At 41.2% G+C, this 20,061-nt stretch overlaps 1 protein-coding gene across 3 annotated transcripts in view; it reads right to left on the bottom strand.

Moving 5' to 3' along the window:
* Nucleotides 1-20,061, bottom strand: part of NR3C2 (nuclear receptor subfamily 3 group C member 2) — a 215,512-nt gene that overhangs the window by 49,521 nt on the left and 145,930 nt on the right. For all 3 annotated transcript variants that reach the window (XM_074588830.1, XM_074588831.1, XM_074588832.1), the window contains exon 4: nt 8,691-8,807. In XM_074588830.1, coding sequence (XP_074444931.1) covers nt 8,691-8,807 — 117 coding nt within the window. The remainder of the gene's footprint in view (nt 1-8,690; nt 8,808-20,061) is intronic.

The following is a 20,061-nucleotide window of genomic DNA, read 5'->3' as shown; positions in this document are numbered from 1 at the left end:
AGGCGTGCATTTGGGAATTGGTGGGGGGAAAAAAAAAAGCAGGAAACAAGATTCAAAACAAAATACAAGTTACTAAGGTAATTCTGAAGCAAAGTACGTATGAGAGGACAAGGGGAAAGAACAACAGATTCACGTGCTGAGGCACAATCTGTGAGTGAATAGATTTTCCTTGTGACATTACTAGAGTAAACCACAGCTCTTGAGTCAATTTAAAACCTGTGAAGTGCCAAAGTAGCAATCAAAAAAGCAAGGCGATGTCAGAAGAAAGAACACATGACTTGAATAGTCTTAGCATCACTGCTTCTTCAAGACGTACTGTCACACGGAGGACAGAGATACAGAATATCTCATTCAATGACGATCTGTGACCTCAAAATATAAAAAGCCTTTTTATACATGGAAATACTGTTTTTCAAATTTTTTTGTTTTGCACACAAATTACCTAGCTTAAGTCCACTTACCTAATATTAAACATAGTCTGGAAGAGACCCGGGACAGCTGCACGATCCATCCTCCTGGTCAGTCCAGAGCCAACTATACCCTCATCACTTCTGACAAACGTTTGTCTTATGTGATCTTTAAGACGCCCAATGACAGGCATCTTCCCCAGACCACCTATTCGAGTGCTTCCCTGGCCTTACGCAAACCGATACTGTTCCATTCCCTCACTAGCACCTTCCTTGCTGCTTATTACTTCTTGGCCTGCTTTTCACAGACACGAAAAGCAGATCATCCCCTTTTTCTCTTTAACAACACTTGTTGCTAAAGCAACACTTGTTGCCTCTCCCTCTGACTTTCCCTCCAGCCTTTTTTGGGATTAAAGAATACCAAGTAATTCAATCTGTCCCCACTAGTCAAGTTTTAAAGACTGTTGATCACTCTCATTGCTCTATTCCAGGCTCTTCCAAATTAGTCCACAGCACACTTGCAGGCAACTAATGAGGGTTTTAACAAAAAACACTGTTCAACATAGTGAGCCTGCAACACTTTGGCCAAGGCTGCGTAAGGTATGGCAAGCTAAATCTTCACGCTCTCTCACTCCAGTGGAAACTCTCTGAAGCAAAGGCTCGTTGGAAGCTAAAAGGACAACTTCCTCCTGCTCCTACAGCTTCTCGCAGTGGAGGGGAAGCGAGTAATGGAAATGCACCACCACAGACCACAGGGGGAGGTTTCAGAAGGGCTCTGGCTGTAACCAGCAGTTCTGGAAAGAGGAACAGCTTTCATAGCAGGGACTACACTTTTACTGTGAGGAAGAGTAAAAAGGATATGGACTTAGGCCACTGTGGAAGGAAGCATGATATTTTGGTGATTCAGGAAAAAACAAAACATCACCAAGAGCTGTGTGTAACGAATTTCGGAAACGCTGAAGCACTCCGGTCTGCTCCAGCATGATGAGACTAAGCAATGAACAGAGGTGTTAGGGGCCTGCTTGCATCTGTATGAGCAAAGATAAACAGCAATTCATTTCAGCGTCCTCAGGAAAATAGGCTGTTATATTTAAACACCCTACAAGACAGAGGGTGGTGTACAAGGGCACGGGGGAAAAAATGGCATCAGCCTTGGTCCCAGGGAGTCAAGAGGCCACAAACGCCACCCACCCTGGGAGCATCCCAGAGGTGAAAGCTGGAGCCCTGACAACAGACAGAAAAGCTTAAAAGCTCCTGGGCACTGCACAGAGGATCCACACAAGCCAGCCAGTGAATGCCTGGCAGAAGGCATCCAAGCTAGAGCCACTGCTGTGCTTCAGTCCTAGCACCTAACAGCACAATGAGGGGAGAGGTTTTCTGCACATCTTCTGGGGGGACCTGAACCTTCCTCACGGAAAGCTGTGATCACCCCTGTCCATTTTGTCAGCTTCGAACCAAAGCAAGACATCACGTATAGAATATGAACTGCTCAGGAAAGAGCAACCTCTGGGCCTGTACAGAGAGCGCTGCATGGTGTTGGAAATCAGACAAAACCCTATGGAGCCTGCACGCACAGTGCCGCCACGTGACACGAGGCAGGCAGGGACACGTACTTCCCAGCAGGAGCCCAGAAAAGTTGCAGCTCCTTTGCGAGGCTGGCAACCAAGGGTGTTATGCCCTGAATGGTATGATGGAAGGTCCAGCAGATAAAACAGGGAATTCTGGAGTTCAGCAGACCTGTGCCAAAAGCCTGAAAGGCTGTTCCTGGAGGAAAGACAAACGCTGCTGGCAGCTAGGCACTCGTCAGAAGGCAGAGCTGAAGCAAAACTTGAAAAAACAAAGGAGGGCTGAGAACATGAACCTGATTAGGAGTTTGATCAAGGATTGCTGGATGTGAGCTGTGTGCTTTTGGATTACTGCAGTGCGTCTTCTTGAGCTGCCACCACATATGAAATAAAATCATCAGCAAAATGCAAAGTACAAGGACACACTTTCAATACCATTTTTTAATCGATGCCTGAGAGATTAATCTGACAGTACCAGCCCTCTTCAAAATTCTGCATTTTTAATCCTCATTTCCAAATAGTTTCTTAATAGTTGTGGCAAGTGACTGTTGTGACAGTTATTTACAATATTCCTGAGGATGGTTCAACGTGAAAAGTGAGACGGTCACATCGAGAGCACGCCAAGAGCAGTATCTTGTAACACGGAGGAAGACAGACACAAAAGTAGGAAAAGTTCATTGCTGAACAAATTAGTTCCTAAAAGACCCAAACCAGCAGGACTGACTTTTTTCTTTTTTTTTTTTTTTTTTTTAAATACACATTCATGAGGTGTGGCGTGCTGGTGTAGCAATAGCAGCACCTTTAGAACAATTGACCGTTACTCAGGAAGAACGATGTCCTCTTCTGAAGAGTCACCAGCATGGACTCCATGCAGCAACACGGATTTCCCTGCTGATCCCTCTTATGAGTACACCCAAGAGAACATTTGGGAGACCTAACAAAATCTCAGCACAAGGTAGCATGGTTGCAGACTACGTCTTAAGGTTACATTACTCACTTGAGCTCAAGACACAAAAGAGGTAAATCAGTGCTTCCCTTCTCTGCTAAGAAAAAACACAAATTTTCATACAATCTCGTAACTTGATGGATTTCTACCTAACACAAATGTTTTCTGAAATTGTCTCACCTAGAAAAATAGAATATTCTTTGAAACAATGCTAATGATAAACTAGACATTGGTAGGTACCACAACTAATTTGTCCAGCTAAAATGCAAGAAAAATTGACAACATGAGGTTTTGCTTCACAAAACCCACAAATAACTTTAATATACTGCTGTATATTGGTAAAAGTGTCTTGGAAGAATTGACACAAACCCAAGTTGAGAAAAAGTTCAAGTTAAAAAAGACTGACTCAGAAGAAAATGCTACATAATAAACACAAATAAATACGCAGTTAAAGTTAATGGGCATTTCAAAATAATTTGCAGTGAAAGTTTAAATGAAAAATAAAAGTTAACCATACATGTATCCCAAATTGCTTTAGTTTCTTACACACCAGAGTTGTTTTTTTTCCTTTCAAATTTATGAAACCTTGATCAGTAGAAAGCTGGAAGGATTTTTTTTTTTAAGAAAACCAAGAGGAAGAGAACCGAGTTTTCTAATACTTGTGTTTTATTTCTCTTCCTTTTCTCCCTATTGCTTTCTTTTTCTCAAAAAGATAGGAGCAATGATAATATAAACCACGTAAGCTGCAGTAACTGAAAATAATATCGCAGTTTTAAACCCCTACTAGTATGAGTTATTAAACAGAAAATGGAAAGCTGGGCAAAAAGGTGAAGTACTGTATCTTATTACTGATTCTCTCATTTAATCTATTTTTCAGATTATTGAAATATTTTAATGTATAAAAAATAAGGATATGTGCAAGTGAAGACTACAAATCACACACAGCATCTTGTGCATGGAGTGTCTTACATATGTAAATGTATGCAAACCCAAGACTCAAATTTCACAGGCAGTCTCTGCAGACAAGAGCGATGAACTATGTAATTTGCAGGGTGAAATCTATTTTATTCCCCTTCGATATCCAAAGGGTACTTCCGCAAGCTGCTTCCCACTGCTGTGGGAGACCAGTACCAGTAAGTCTCAGCAGTGTTCTACATGGGAGCTGAGGCAGGAAAGGCTTGCAGTCCCACATGGCACAGACCTCTCAATACTTTTTTGTCCCCTAAGCGTGGATGGCGCGTGACATAGCTGAAGAGGCATCTTCTCTGATTCCGCAGCAGAAGGAGGAGGGATGCCTGGTCACTAGGTCACACCAGAGGGGCAAGGACTAACCTGCCAAGGAGAGGAGGGGTGGGGTGGGTGGGTGTCCCCTCCAGTCACACCATGTCAGACATTTCCCTTCCTCAGGCTTCAGCACAGAGCACAGCACATGGCAGGAGGGAAACCGGGAGGCTCTGCACCACCCTGGTTGCAGTGCACCATCCGAGGCGCTGCTGCGAGCCATAGCTGCTTTGCTGGATGCAGCCGGCGGCTGCAAGAGAAACCATGCTGAGCACCAGTGTGGGACTGGGGGGTCTCACCATGACTCATCCCCCCCCCCCGGGTGACGCCACGGGGACAGACACGACTAAGGAACAGCAGTACGAGGTGGGAGTCAAATGAAAATGTCTCGTGCGGAAGCGAGAGACTCGACAAATCTGATCACAGCGTATGCTGGAAGAAACTTCACAATTCATGAAGTCGTTCTGGTCCATAATTAACTGAAAATTAATTACAGAATCTTGAAAAGAGCATAAACCAAAAGTGGGCCAGCATACCTTCATAGTGCAGTTGCTCACTCTGAATCTCTTCCAATAATTAAGTCTAGCATATGGCACTGGAGTTAAAAAAAAAAAAAAACACAACCAAAAAAAACACACCACCAAAACAACAAACAAACTATGATTCCCAAAAAAAGTTTTGGAGTCCTGTTTGCCGAGGGGATATGTCTGTCTGCAGCGCGCACACATACTTTCTAGAAACAAGGAGGATGAATTAACTTGGTATTGGGCAACTTCAGCTTTGCAGAAATTGCAGGTTGCAGATGCTTCTTATAAAGTCAAAACAAAAATGGAGAAAAGAACATAATTAGGTAAATTATTTGCTGGCTTGATGAATAATTTTCTAAAGATTATTAGAGGATATAAAAGCCTGGAAAATGCTCCAGTTTTTCAACAAACAAAAGGAGGAGGTAAACAATAAAACCGCCAAATTGTTTTGGTTGAGCATTCATGAAAAGGTGTATTTTGTATCACTGAATTACACATAGTTTTAAAAGGTGCTTAAAGCATGGCATGCTGCCACACATCAAAACATTACTTTTGTAGAAAAAAAAATGTTAGCATGCTGCGAAGTAGAAGATATGCCATCAAAACAAACCTGTAACACTTTTGACACAGTAAACAAAAGAAATAACATTTTAAAAATGTTCTTTAAAAAAGAAAGAATATAACCAAAAGAAAAAAACCCCACCAAATTAAAAAGGACAGTAGATTATTTGGGAGATTGTGCAAAAATGTACTGCAGGAAACACGGAAACTGTTTCTGATTTCCAGTTCTCCACTACCGGGATTAATATCTTCAGTAACAGTAGGAAGACAACCACAGACTTTCAAATTACAAAATTTGCTTTATAGACCCCTATTACAGTAACTGGGAGGAGTTGGGTGGCAGACTGGGGTCTTTCACCCCATCTGTAAACGGGGAGAGCTGCAAAGGAGAGTCAAGTTCTTTTCCAGCCCATGGGAGACAGGACCTTGTTCCCTAAGGCAACATTTCTCCTAGATCAAGTGGAGGTTGTTTTGTTTTGTGTGGGGGTTTTTTTTGTTGTTGTTGTTTTTGTTTTTTAAATGAGGGGATAAAACATTGTCATTACGTACAAGTGGAAAAGAAACGTCCATGGCTTCAGCAACCTACACACATTTCAGCCCTGAGCAATGCTTATGACCCTTTTTATGTATCATCTTACTCTATTTCTCATGAACCAAACACACAGGCATCTCTGATACAGTTTTTTGTGTGTTTACCTTTGCTTCCATTTGGAGGGTGAGAGCTTAAATTAGATCTCCTGCACAAAGAGCACAGCACTGTGCAGTGTGACTCAGCTATAGAGAATACTATGCTGCAAATAGGACTTAAACTAAATTGCATTTATAAATTCATTTTCCTCCAGCTCCTTACTGATCACGCTGCCTAAAGAAATACTTGCACATTTTGCCTATAAGTCCAAATTAGAAACAGGTAAAAGTCCATTTTTACTGGAGTAATGTATATTCTTGGCAGAACCAGGCTGACCACATGGAACTATATGCTCCGATGTATCTTCATAATAATATGAACATACTCAGTCTATTCAAGCTAATTATGAAAAAATGTTATTTAATACCAAACCTTGGAAATTTATATGAAGAGAAAATGACTGTTTTCAAATATGCATTAATATCTCTTCTTGCCATTTCCACCCCCTTTTTTCTGATGATCTCCACCATATCAGAAACCTCCTGCAACAGCACACGGAAGTTCCCCAAATTAAGCCTGAGATGCTGTGCAGCTCCTCTGCAGATGCCCAAGGCAAAGCTCACCATGGAGGCAGAGGGATGGCCCAAGCGGCAAACGGCCTTAAGCTACCAACATTTCTTGCCAGACCTGGGCTGGCTCAAAGGCTGAAAGGTCCGTTAGCAGAACTTGGCAGCCTTTGGGGCCCTCTAAACGCTGTCTCGGCTGCAGGCACTTCACCTCTCTCCGGCAGTCCTCCCCTCTGCCTCCAACCTGGCCTTTCTCTCCTGGACCACACAGAAGGTACCATATTGCCTGGACATACAGAGCCGTTCCCTGGCTACCTCATTCATGGCAGTTATGGAAGGAGCTTGTAATGCCATTTTAGCTCCTTTATGTGGCATAAATGGATCAAATGAAGAATGAGAATTTCACCTTTCTACATGAAGAAAATCCCCAAAACGGCTAAACCGCAAAGCTCAACCGCAGGCCAGCTGCACACTACAGAGACAGACTCGGCCTTCTAGGTCATTAAATGCAGATCACTAATTACAGTTTCCAACAGACTACCAAGCTCCAACACAAGGTAAGATTTTAAAATACGTTTCTCATTTACAGCATTCTGGCCAACTGAAAAAAAAACAAAACAAGGCACAACCCCCTTACGCAAAGTTTACCCCCTCCCTTGTTTTTTGCAGATGACAGTGTGGACACGTCCTTTGGAACACCCCGGGAAATCACAGTGATGAACTCATGACATCGCAGATGAAGTCTCACGTGCTGCTGTTTCTAAAGGTTATCAAGTGGGACGGCAGCCCTGTATTTTGCTGGAGCGCTGGGCACTGACGTCCATCCAGGAAGGCAGGCTTGCAGGGGCTCTGCTGGCACCGCGACAGAGGATGCCCTGTACCGGCCATCGGGAGGCTGCAGAAAAATTTCCAGCACTCCCAGGAGCCAGGCTTCCTGCTCCACACACACTTTCAGCACTGTTTTTTGGGAAGAAGGAGCTACTGCCATGGAGCTCCTGTTTCATCAAACAAAGGCGCCATTCTGTTTCCCTTGCTAGATTCACTAGCGCAGATCAAAATCAAGGGAAAGTCATCGTGACACACGATCTGGCCCCGTTTTCCTTTGGAAAGCAGAAACAGGGGGGCCATGCAGCATCGCAAAATTGGGAAAGGGTTTGAAAGAGGTCTTAACGGGGCTACTCTCCCCAGAAGAGTAAGAAGCAGCTTGCTTGACTGTTTCTGCCAGGAGACAAGACAGAAAAAGAAGTCTGGGAGGTAGAAAAAGGGAGCCGGCAGCAGGCAGGATCCGGGATTCTGCATATAACCTATAAAAGACAAGCAGCTAAATCTGTCTGTAGAACTAAACTAAGCTACTTAGGAGAATAGGTCCAGGAGGATAAAAAGCAAATTGTGAGATAGGAAACGATTTGGAGGAATTAATGTAACCGTGTTATAATTTTCCGGAACGGTGAAAACACTCTAAGGGCAGGATCACTCTGTGCATCAGGGGAAGGACGTGCAGCAGTACCCAAACACCTGTTCACATAATAAACTTAAGAGTGGTGGGAAAAAGTGATTTATAATAACAATTTGCTCAGGTGACGACTTGAAACAAGACGCCCATTGAAGCACAACCAGAATTGTGTAGACGTTGCAACTGAAGAACTAAAACAATGGAAAACCCCATAAGTTTTGCTATCATAATGCTTTCAAAATACTTTTGATAATTATTAAGAAAAGGTTTTGACTTTTTGTTGCTGGTATATGAAGGATGGAGTAACATCATCAAAATTATTGCATATCTGAACAGTCGCAGAAATAAATCAATAGAAGTGTTGAATAAGAAACAAAAAAAGTGGAGAGGTTTCACCATGTGTGAATTTCTTTCATGATGGTGTAAAATGTTTCTTGGTTTTTGAGAGAATGCTCAACACCAAAAAAAAAAAAAGCATGCAATACTTGAAACCTTAACATTTTTAGCTTTATGAGATTCCACTAAAATGACTGTCATCATAAAACACCCACTTTTCTTTTTTTCTGAGCCATAAAATACATATCTCAAAAACCTGATTTAGAATGACAATAGAGTTTATTAGCTATTAAGCACTTCAGGATAATTCCACCTTAAACTTTTGAGATTATGCACCTGCCAGAACTATTAAAAAGCTGCAAATTTCCAATGTTTTTGCCTAATTAAATTAAGAGACCAAACTATTAATATTCTGCTTACCTCCTAAATTCATTCCAGCTTGCAGACATTTCTGTAATCGACAGGCTGGGCAGTTCTTCCTCCGAATCTTATCAATTATGCAGTCATTCCTTCCCGCACACAGGTAATTGTGCTGTCCTGAATGACCCAAAAACAAAACACATTATTAGAGGATGTATTTACATCATTCCAATTTGTTCTTCTCTCTTATTTTTGCAGTCATTTTGAGCTTCTTATTAATACAGACATTCCAAAATCCATTCTTTGGCCTTCCCAACAACCTCGGTGACTTGTCATGGGTCTTACTATGAGCATCTCTTCTGTTTAATTTGGGAAAGGCTTTTGGTGTCACTCATAACAGAGAGCTCATTACTTTTTTCTAAGCAGGACTGGAATTTTTCTTTTTGCGAAAAGCAAACAGTTAGTTTGAGCTTTTTCAAATCTTCTTAAATGTGCCGTATCACAGAGCAGCCTGGCAGCTCTTAGTTTTGGTACAAAACCAAGGGCCGTTCTCATGCTAAAGAAGTTCACAACCTAAAACAGAAATGCAAAGCAGAGGTTAACCTTCCCAGTATGTATCACTCTCTTTAACCAGTTCACTGAGCACTTGATTTCTGATTGAATCAGTTACTCTCTATACAGCAGAAGGTTTCTGAAGGGTTTACCAAAACAGGCTTAAATTACAACCACATTATTTCAGTTCTGCAAAGCACCACAGAAGCGATCCTGAGGAGACAGCAGGTATTTAACACATAACATTTAGCAGAAGGGAAATACATGGCAACCAGGGAAATAGGCTGGCATTTAACAACTTGGAGACTCAAAAGGTGTTTTGCTTTGTGGGTGGAACGTAGGTAGAGCAAACGGATGCAGTGTATCAGACAAGGGCACTACCACGTGGATTTTCAAAGTAAGGTGCTTGAATTTGATGTGGAAGAATAAAGGAAGCCACGAGGGGTTGGTGCAGCGTGACAGGAAAAGCGAGAGATTATTTTAGCTGCCTCAATCCAGAGGTGGCACATGGTCTGCAGTAAATGCGACAAAAAGCAACGCAGAGGGTTCCCAGGGAATGGATGAAAGGAGAGGACAGAGGACACAGTACAACAGACTGTAAGGTAAGCCGCAGGAATTGCCAGCACGCAAAGTTCAAGAAAATAGTCCTGTGTATAATAATACAACAGCATGTTGGAGGCTCATGTAGCGCACTCACTGTAAGAACCACTGAGTCTCAGGGACAGGTATTTTAGACATAAGGTAAGAAACTCAATACTCCACAAACTAAACACAAGTTCATAATAAAGATGCCTTTACAAACACAAGGCAGAGGAAAAAAACATTCGGATTGCAAATGCAGTAACACCAACTGGCAACTAAGCAGAGAAACTCCTAAGCGGGTCACGAACGAAGCAGGTGAGATCTGCAGAAACCCAAGAGCTGTACATGTAACGTCAAAGTTGCTGCCCATGACCGAAGCGTGGGGAGGAGACCCCCGGCCGGGGCTTGGAAGCAGAGCTGGGCTGAAACACACGTGAGGCCGACGCGTGCGGGGAGCAGGAGAGAAGACGCAGGCTCAGTAAGGGGACAGAGCTGCTCAGTAAGAGGCATAAAATAGGTTTGCCAAGATGTTTTCCACAACACACACAGGCTTCCTTGGAGGACAGAGGGGACACTCATGGGACACAGGAGACCCAGCTTCTGTTTTGGGGTCTATCAGGAATTTGTCTTAAAACTTCAGGTAAGTCCTCTTCTATCTCTGCATCTGACTTCCCTTCACCCTTACCCAATGTTATCTATTTAGACAGTGAACTGAAGTTTGGGCTGCTTCCTGCATCTCTTCACTGAGCATCTCACACATAGAGAACCCTTCTTGAGTAAGTGAAGCGCTATTATAATATCACAAAGGTACCAACATTTAGATAATGCTTTGGATGTTTAAACAACTGCCCATTTTCAGATGGGCAAATAAGGGTTTTTATTAAGGGACCTCACCTAGCATTGTGACACAGACGAACAACAATAAAACTTAGGTAAGATACGAATATGAGCTCATGAAGTTGTCAGGCATAAAATCAAGTTGTACAATATAGTGGCAGCACCTGTATCTATCAGCTGGTCTTTAAGTAGGCCTGCTAAACAATAAAAAGATAACATTCTCAGCTAATCACAAAATGAAAACCTTTGCGCAATGTTTATTTTATGATGTGATCTATACAAACAAACAGACGCACAAGAGAAAAGTCAACTTAATTCCTGTTTACATTTTTGCTCTGTACTGACTTGAGCATATTTCCTAAAGAAATACCATGCAGACAACATGAACATAAAATTATAATAGAAACCAAAAGTGTTTAAAATAATCATATACAGTATAAAGATGGTTTATATGCCCTTACAAATACTGGTGTACTACCTTTTTGTGGTGAGAGGGGAAAAATGGTTATTTTCTGCTAGGAATGCAAGTACGATTGCTCAGTGCTCCTACAATGTCCTTTGTACATCACAGAGTACTGCAATACCATTTTTAGGCTTCCACAGGCGGGTGCAGGCTATTAATATGACAAGTCAGCTCTAATGCTGCAAAATGAACCCCATTGCAGAACTACCCTGAAGGTAGTTTGCTCTACAAAACCGTGCACCTGTTAAGTCAACATTTTTCACTACTGCTTTCAAAAGTTAATGGGTTTAATAAAACAAGGTTAACATTTATGTACTCCAGGATAATTACTTGGGTCACATTCTTAAATATTGTGGAAATCTTTATTTGATTCCATCACTGTCACACTGTGCCTTCATAAGAAATATTCCCACAATAGCAGAATAATTCTGTAAGTCACCCTTCAAATGGTTTAGGTAGCCTGCAATTATTACTTTCTGGCTTATCTACTCTAGACCAAATCATTTCAGAAAACATAACTTAGTCAAGGTTCATCAATTTTTGAATCATGCTTCTCTGAATACTAAGGTATGGTACAAAATCTGTAAGTAGTTTTTCTAGTAAGCAAGGCAAAAGTCTTCCCAAAAAACACGTTGTCTTGTCAATTTTTTAATTTCTAAAAAAAAAAATAAAAAATAAATAACCACAGTAATCTTAAAGCTTACATTAATGGAAGTAACTTGAAAAACCCTTAAAAAACAGAACAGATCAGCATTCAGGCAAACCCTCTATGTAGAGTACAGCTATGAAATAATAATGAACAGTTTTTCAAAAAAGTTTGTAATCTATGATGAAAAAAATGGCTTCGGATTTCCATGCAATCAAGTACGGTACTTTTCAAATAAAACCTATTTTGTAAAATAAGCTAGTAAAGCAAAGATACTCATAAAGAATCAGTATCTTCCATTTGTGCAGCATGAGCCTCGCTCATGCCTCTAAACTTCAGAATCAGAACAGAAAGCTACACATCTGAAATTGATGCAGCTGTCAAGACCTCCAGGGCTCTTCAGGATCTCAACGAGGCGATGGAGACAGTCCTGCAAAGGGGCTGATGTGTTTGCGGTGCTAGATCTCCAACTCTTTCAAGACACGTATCGATCTGCTTGTGTAGTTTGTGTTTAGCTTAATCCAGTTGTTCTTTTTATCCAGTTTAATCACTCACAAGTGGGCTGGAAAGCGACAGAGTAGATATCGAATTCTCATCTCCCATGTGCTAAATGCATTAAGATGAAAGTAATTTTTACATATGCCACCATTAAGTGCGCTTATACAAGCTAATTCCTGTTCCATCTAAAATAAAGAGTTACAAAAGATGGCAGGAAAATTTCCTGTTCAAAATAAGTAAGTAATAGGTACTACACAGTTACACACTAAGAAGAAACAGACATCTGTCCTATTCACAGTAGAGCTAGAGGAATATCTGAGTATGCGCTTTCCAGGTTATTGTGTCACCACATACCACAAAATGACACATCCAAACGTACACGCAAAAATACTTCAGTGTTTTCAACTCTCTCACCTGCCATAACTCTTTAATTCCTTGCTTTTATATGCTTACAAAAAGGAAGCCGTTGTGAAATTCAGTCTTCCCTCTTACTACATTTTCTTGGAACAAGCAAAATTCAGCAGTAAAGGAGGGGAGGAAAAAAAGCCGTTCTTATTTGGCCTACGAATTACTGCCAAAATGAGGCCCTTCCCTATTTTAAAGCTCCAGCACGATTGGGCTGCTGGTCCCAAAACCTGACTTGCTAAGATGAGCTCCCATACGTGTGTGGAGCATTGCCCGCGATACTTCCAGGCACGTAAGGCTGCAATAGGAATGGGGCAGAGGTATTTCTTGTCAGTAATATTACTGTTACTATCTAAAGCAAAATTAGAAAATTACAGAAATTTCTGAAATATCCCCCATGTTTTACCTTCCTCCTAGAAATTATTATTTTCCCCCCAGTGTTTTTGAAGTCTAAGTCAGGAACTGCAAATCATTAATGAGACTTCTACATTTCTGCTCTCTTGTTAAAATAGCAACTACTATGATCAAATGTTAAATTTTGTAAGGGTAAAAAAAAAAAAGCGTAGTGCTGGAAGAGGATCCAAAGATTGTTTAATTCTAGCCCACTCATGGAAACAGAAGACTAGCTTAAGAGTTCAGGCAGGTTTTTTTGGGTTTTGTTTTTTTTTTTCCCCTCTAAATTTGTCTTAAAACCTTCTGAGGAAAGGTATTCTGCAACTTCCCTACAAGCCATGTGATTAGGATAGTGATTAGCTACCCTTGAAGCTGTGTTTTTTCTCTTTGCATTTAACACAAATGGGGGTATTTTGCAACTGAAAGAGAGATTCGCACTCCTCTCAAGACATACAGAGTAATAGATCACCACCTTCTTACAACAATCTCACGCCTATCGAGAGATTTATGTTCCCCATCTCTTTTCCAGACTAAACAAATCCAGTTCTCTCAATCTTTTCTCATAGGTCATGTTTCCTAAATCTGTCGTCATTCCTCTTATTCGCCTCCAGCTTCTTTTATACAACAGAGCGCCCGAAACCGGGTACATTTTTCTTGCAGAGTTTGACCATCACTAAGCCCAATGAAATAGTTACTTCCTGCATCCTGCAGACAACAGCCCTGCTAATGCAATCCTGGACCAGATCTGGCTTTCAGCAATGGCATTAGGTTGTTGACTCACGCTCGCTTGTGTGCCACTAATGCCCAGCTCCTCTCCTGCGGCACCGCTGCCCTCCACGTCTTCTCTCCCGCTTTTACCTGGGCAGCCAACTCTCTTTTTTCCCCCCTCTGCTAGAGCCACACGCTCACTGCAACCTGTCCTGGGAGAGGTAAGGGAAAAGTCAAAAGCCACGCCGGGTACGAAGTCTGAAACCGGAGTGTTCTTTGGGTCCCAAGACAAAGACGTGATTGAGGAAGGCTCACAAAAGGATGGGAAAGTGAGAAAACAGGATTGGCGGCTAAGGACCAAATAAAGCAGAAAAAGCTTGAAAAAAGCTCAATTTTTAAAATAGCATCTCACTGAAGCACATCAAAACGCACGTAAAATTCATAAACTTTCCTTCTTCCTCCACAATAAGAATTAATACTTTGACTCATAAAATTGCAGGCGAAGTTAACTTCTTTCTCCCTGCAGGCTGCCAGAACGGTCAAGCCTTCTTCCAGGGTCTGAGGAGAGAGGAGCTGGAAGCCACCTCCAGCCCTGCCTCGCAGATCTGCACATCAGAGCTAGGAACCCTTTTGCAGCTTCTGGGCTGGAATAAAGGCTTAGATTTCTCCGTATTTCCCGAGTGCGAAGATTATCTCCATAAAAGCCTTATGGCTTGGAGTACCTATTGGCACCTGCTTGAGCAGGAGAGTATAGGTGTTTAACACTATTACCTGGGCATCCTTAGCGCAGGAACTCCTCTAAATATCCTCCTGCTGCTCCTGTCAGTATTTACCAGCATAACCACTCATTTTACTGAAGTAACTCCTGATAACACTAGTGAACGAGGGGCAGAAAAAAAAATAAATCTGGGTTGAATGGCTGTAATTCTATACTAAGTTTCCCCCAGTTCCATAAATGTTATTTACTGCTCAAGTCTGTCCCTTCCCTTTACCCACCAGCCTGTCAGACTGCCTGAGCCCAGCCCCTGCAGCCCTTCTGACCCGGGCTACAGACCTTCCCCTGCGGAACGAAAGACAAAGAAAACACGCTGAAGAAAATCATCAGGATTTTCTGAGGGAGGCTTCTCACCTCAAGAATATCTGGTCAGCAAACAGAACTTAACACCTGGTTTTGCTGCTTTCTGTTATAGGCCTAATGAAGGGCTTTGCCTCCTACAGCAAGACATATCACATAATCTGCACGTCCTAGCCCCTCGTTTGTGCTCACTGAGCTATGTGATGCGTTCCTTTCATCCAGCTCTGAAACCTTCATGGATTTTGTGAAACGGATGTTATCCCTGTAATCCATATGAGCTCTTTTAATTAATAAAAAATGAACTATTTCTACCTTTTAATGGCCAGTATATAAATAAAATTACTGCTAAGACCTGTCACAATGATTGTCCGCATACAGAAAAGGATTTTCTGTTTGACAGTTGTATCCCACCATCAAGAGACAAACTGCATATACCTGAGGTTTTTATTTCACCATCTGCAGTAGGTAGGTACTCTCAAATAAATCAGCACGATAAGTACAATAATGAATCTCTTTCCAAATTTCAGTTTTCACAGAGCCTCTGTTTCTTGCAATCGGGGAGGAAAAAAAAAAAAAAAAAAAAAAGAAAAAGCCTGCTATTCAGTGAAAATCAGAACTGCATTTTCATGTAAAAGGTCCATTTGTTACACAGTTGAGGGCTCTCTCTCTTTTTTTTTTTTTTTTTTAGCAGTTGACAACTGCCCAGCAACAGCAGCCTATGTTTGCAGTCACTATTTTAGGCTACATCACATGTCAATTACATAACCTTGTTTTACTGCTCTTGAACTGGTTCGAACAACCTGGGAAAGAGATTAGGGCAGTCCCTCCCAGCCGGCCATCCGCATGCAACCGCAGGACCCGGCACCCCCCCCCCCCCCCCCCCGGCTGCAGCTCCAAAGGCTGCAGCCACAGCCCAAGTCCTTCTCTCCAGAACTAGTTACTTATTGCTAGACCCACCTGAGACGTTGGATAATTAACTTCCTCGGCTCTGTTTAAACCAGTCCAGTCTGACCACGGCAAACTAATAAACTTGATTCCTCACGCTGAGATTTATGAGCAGCGCAGAATGAGCTTATCAATGCCACAGACAAGGTACTGAACTTAGATATGGATATTGCCCCTTCTTTTTATATAGTGAATGCTCGGGGTTTGTATTTTAGACATCAAATCTCAGGGTTTCTCAAAATTCAGCCTGACTTCAGGGTCCATCTCCCTTATTATGCCACAGCTTTAGTCATCTGACTGTATCATTCCCAGACAATATGCTTTCCGGCTGCAGACAAAGGCCGCATCTGCCAATTGCTCAAGACAACAATATCGATCTATTATTAACATTATTACAGACTGGGCTTATAGCATAGGTATAGTCTAAATCCTTCTCTGAAGCAAGAATGTAGAGCTTTCCCTTCTTTATGACGGATTAGAGACTTAATTAAAATTAGTTTTGATTTTGGGAAAATATTCACATCTGGGATATTTCCTGCTTGCTTCTCATTCTCAATTACCTTCTGCTACTTCTAGATCCCAAAACGTCTTCAAGTTTCTTTAACCTTTTATATTACTGGATTCATTTATTTATCATTTTTATTATATTTTTGTGACTCTCCTTACTTTATACTCCCCCTTCCTTTCTCTTTCCTTCAATAAAATTTATTTCCTAACCTTCTCCTTTACCTACTTTCAATCCCCCTCCTGTTCCACGACTCTTTCTTCAGTCTTCTCACTTACCTTCTAAATGTCTCATTTCCTCCATTCGCCAGTAATTGGTGATTTCATAGGGCAGATTTACACTGCAGTCAAAAGTATGGCTACAGCTTATGTAGTATGCCCAAGCAAAGGGCATTACATTAATTAAATTATAGTTTTTTATATTAAAACTACCTGAGACATGAATAAAAACAGAGTCTCAACAGCATCATTTTCTGCAGGGTCTACAAAACCCAGCTGGGCTCTTTTAAAAGCATAGGCACATCAGCTGGTGCTCAAGTAGTGAGGATAGCCTACAAACTTCTGCCACACGGTATTTTTCTGCATTTTCTATGCGCTTTAAACCTTGTGTTTAACTGCGATTTAATTATACCATGTTATAATTAAACAGCGTTTAACTGTTTTAAACAGTGTTTAACTGAGAAAAACATTCTCAAATCCAGCGTGTTGGCCTGTGATCACCCGACCTTTTTTCTCTGCCTGATCTGAAATACACTACGGATTCTTACTCAGTATCCCCAAGAAAGAGCTGCAGGTTGCCCTTTGGTGGTGATAACGTCACGAACAACAACTTAATGCTCTGCGCTTTAACTACTGCCACTTGTTTCCTCCAGAAAGCCAAAGTTTGAAAGCGCAGGTGAACTACCAGCGCTTCCTCTAACGGTGACTACAGATATAAAGCCGATTCCCCTTTTTTATGGAAGTGGAGCAGGGAGGGCTGTGTCCCCTGATGCTTTATACGTCAAAAGTTTTCAAATTGCCGTACTGTTACGCGCTCCCCAAGCACAACTAAGAGCACAGACTCCAATACTCTGCCAATTTCGACATGGATACTGTCTCTTGCTCCCTCACCTTCCCAGGAAACTTGCTTTCACACTGGGCTGAAACCAGGTTAACAAAAACAATTGGTACAGCCTGGTGATCCTGGCAAAGGAGGCGAGAAGTTATAAAAATGGTTCTCACTCACTATTTTAAGCAGACTGAAAGGGCACCGATGAGAGGGATCAAGGAGAGAGAGGAAATTTGGCAAGGGAGCGCGGGAGGTAGCCCAAAAAAGGCTACTGTTTTCTGCAGGAGAAACCATCCAGCAGGGATGAAACCTGTTAACAACAGTGAAACAAGTGAGCAAGAAAATATACGTAAACATCTCGTATTTGAGGTACATGTGCGCATCTTCTTCTGCCATGCTTAAAACATGCTGCAGAATTTTGAAAGCCTCTCCAAGCCTGTGCCTGGTGCTCCAGACGTCCTGTTATCCAGAGGGACTGAGCCACCAAGACAAGATATGCCCCAAATTGGTACTAAAACCATCTCCGGGGCTCCCACTGCCATCTCCACGAAGGAGGAAGAGTTTGTACCAACCAGCCGCATCAACAGTCGGTCATGGAAGAGAGCTGGGGCCTCCCGAAATCCACAGGAGCTAAGAAAGCTTTCGGTTCAGCATGTTGGAAGTCTAAATATGGCCACATGACTGACTATGCAGTAATTTCCTTTTCAAGTGGTCAAAGAAATGCTGAATGATACTAGATAGCACAGAAAAGGAATAGAAAAAGTATCTGGTCTTTGCAAAGCACTTCAGATTCAGTGAAATCACACAGCACTGGAAATCTGCTTGGGAGGAAAACCAAAGAAAAATATCTAAAGACACCAAAATAATCCCGTTACCAAGCTACATCATTTTGTTTCTGTTTTGAAATTAGTTTTCAGCTCAATTGCTTTTGATTTTAGATTATAACGGATACAGTAATACCAAGAGTGAGAATTAGAGCTTCAGAGGATGTTGTTTTGACAAAATCAGACATCTAATATTTTACAGCATTTTCTTTCACAGCAAGTTTCCAAATTTTAATTTTGGTTTAAATTTTAACTGAAGTCTAATTTTGAAGTCTCTAGATGCTGTTATCTGCAGAGCAGTAGGCATGATGTATTTATAAGAGATCATGTTGCATGCATGACGGCTACTTCTGCTTTCCCATGCTAGAAATCTGATAAGGCATTCTTGACATACTGTAAATTTCAATGCACATTAGTGGAAAATTTCTATGTACGTGAAATGGCCTACAAGGACTGGAAAGACTTTTTCAAGAAGCATCATGCAAAAAATCTTAAAACTGCAACTGAAATGCCCTTCCATTTTTGCCAATAAAAGCAGTCAACCACTCTGCTACGTTTCCATACAGGATGTAGTACCCTGCTCTGCAATTAGCTCACTGTTACGACTGGATTTCAGGAAGTACAGAGTGTAAAATAAGATTCGTGTGAAATACCAAGTTCATTTAAGGGAATGTTTGAGAGGCTGGGGTGGGACAGTGTATTCTGGAATACGGAGCGCTAATTGGTAATGTAAGGATTTCTAGTGACTACATGGCTCCCTATGCCATACTCCTTCAGTGAATACTCTACTGAAAATATTCACCTCCATAAAAATATTCATATTTGTAAGCGTATATGGAGCTGAAGCCTGTTACACTCTATTCACTATTCAAACTGCTTATTCTGCCCCGCTATCCTACTGGCAGATTCAGGTGTGGATTAAACTGTCTTTACAGTAATCATATGCAACAGGCAAACTAAGAAAGAACTTCTGTTCTCATAGGACAGACAGAAAAATCAAGGTATATAGCGTTAATTCTGTGTTTTGCCACTCCCTTTTATAATTTGCAATTCCGGACCAACTCCTTCAATACGATTCATGCTATTTATATAAGATATTACTAGAAAAATTGTCAGTTTGTTTCTGAAAGTAAAACTTTCCCCAACTCTTGATCTCAATGAAAATGTGCTGTTAACTTTTTTTTAATTAGAAGTAACTACCCTTTGGTTTTTGCAAACATTTTGAAGTTCAAATCTGCTGTGTTCTTGCATTTAGCATGCTCAGCAGATCATAAATTTTATTCTGTGTGAATGACACATTATCTTCAAAGCATATTTTTCTCTTGCATTTTGCATGTACAGTTTACTACAGCTCAGACGGGAAATATGCTAAATTCATAATAATGAATATTACTATGAATAATAGTGACAATTTAAAATATTGCCAGCACACACACTGACAAGTCTTTTCCTCTGGAACCTTGGTCAGCAGTAATTTTCTTTTAAAGGCTGCAAGCAGTACCACCACAGAGTCTTTTAGCAGAATCTCTCAAGATCCGAAACACAGAAATGTTGACCAAAGTAATATCAGATGGTCACGAAAGTCAATTTAAAAAAAAGTTTTCTGCATTTGCTTGTTGGCTTATTAAAAAGGAGTCTGTTTTATCCTTTGAAATATGTACGTCTGCCTATTTATTTTCCTTATTTTTCTCTCCAGTAATTTATTTTATGAGAAACCTCAGGTCTCTTATGTCAGGTAAGTCTGAAGAAACAGTCAGAAGAAAGAGGATGAGGGGACAGCAGAAGATTCAACAATTATGATGAAATTTCACAGTACGTTTAATGTTAAACCACTCTAACAATCTAAATCAAAAAGTTAAATTAAATAGCAGAAAGAGTATTACATCCATTATGATCACTACTTTCATCTTTAAAGGGACAAGCGGGTCCTTCCAATCACGCCCCCGAAGTG

Source organism: Larus michahellis, chromosome 5 (genome assembly GCF_964199755.1).
Source record: "Larus michahellis chromosome 5, bLarMic1.1, whole genome shotgun sequence".
NCBI classification, from domain to species: Eukaryota; Metazoa; Chordata; class Aves; order Charadriiformes; family Laridae; genus Larus; species Larus michahellis.
This window is presented reverse-complemented; position numbering and strand designations above follow the sequence as displayed.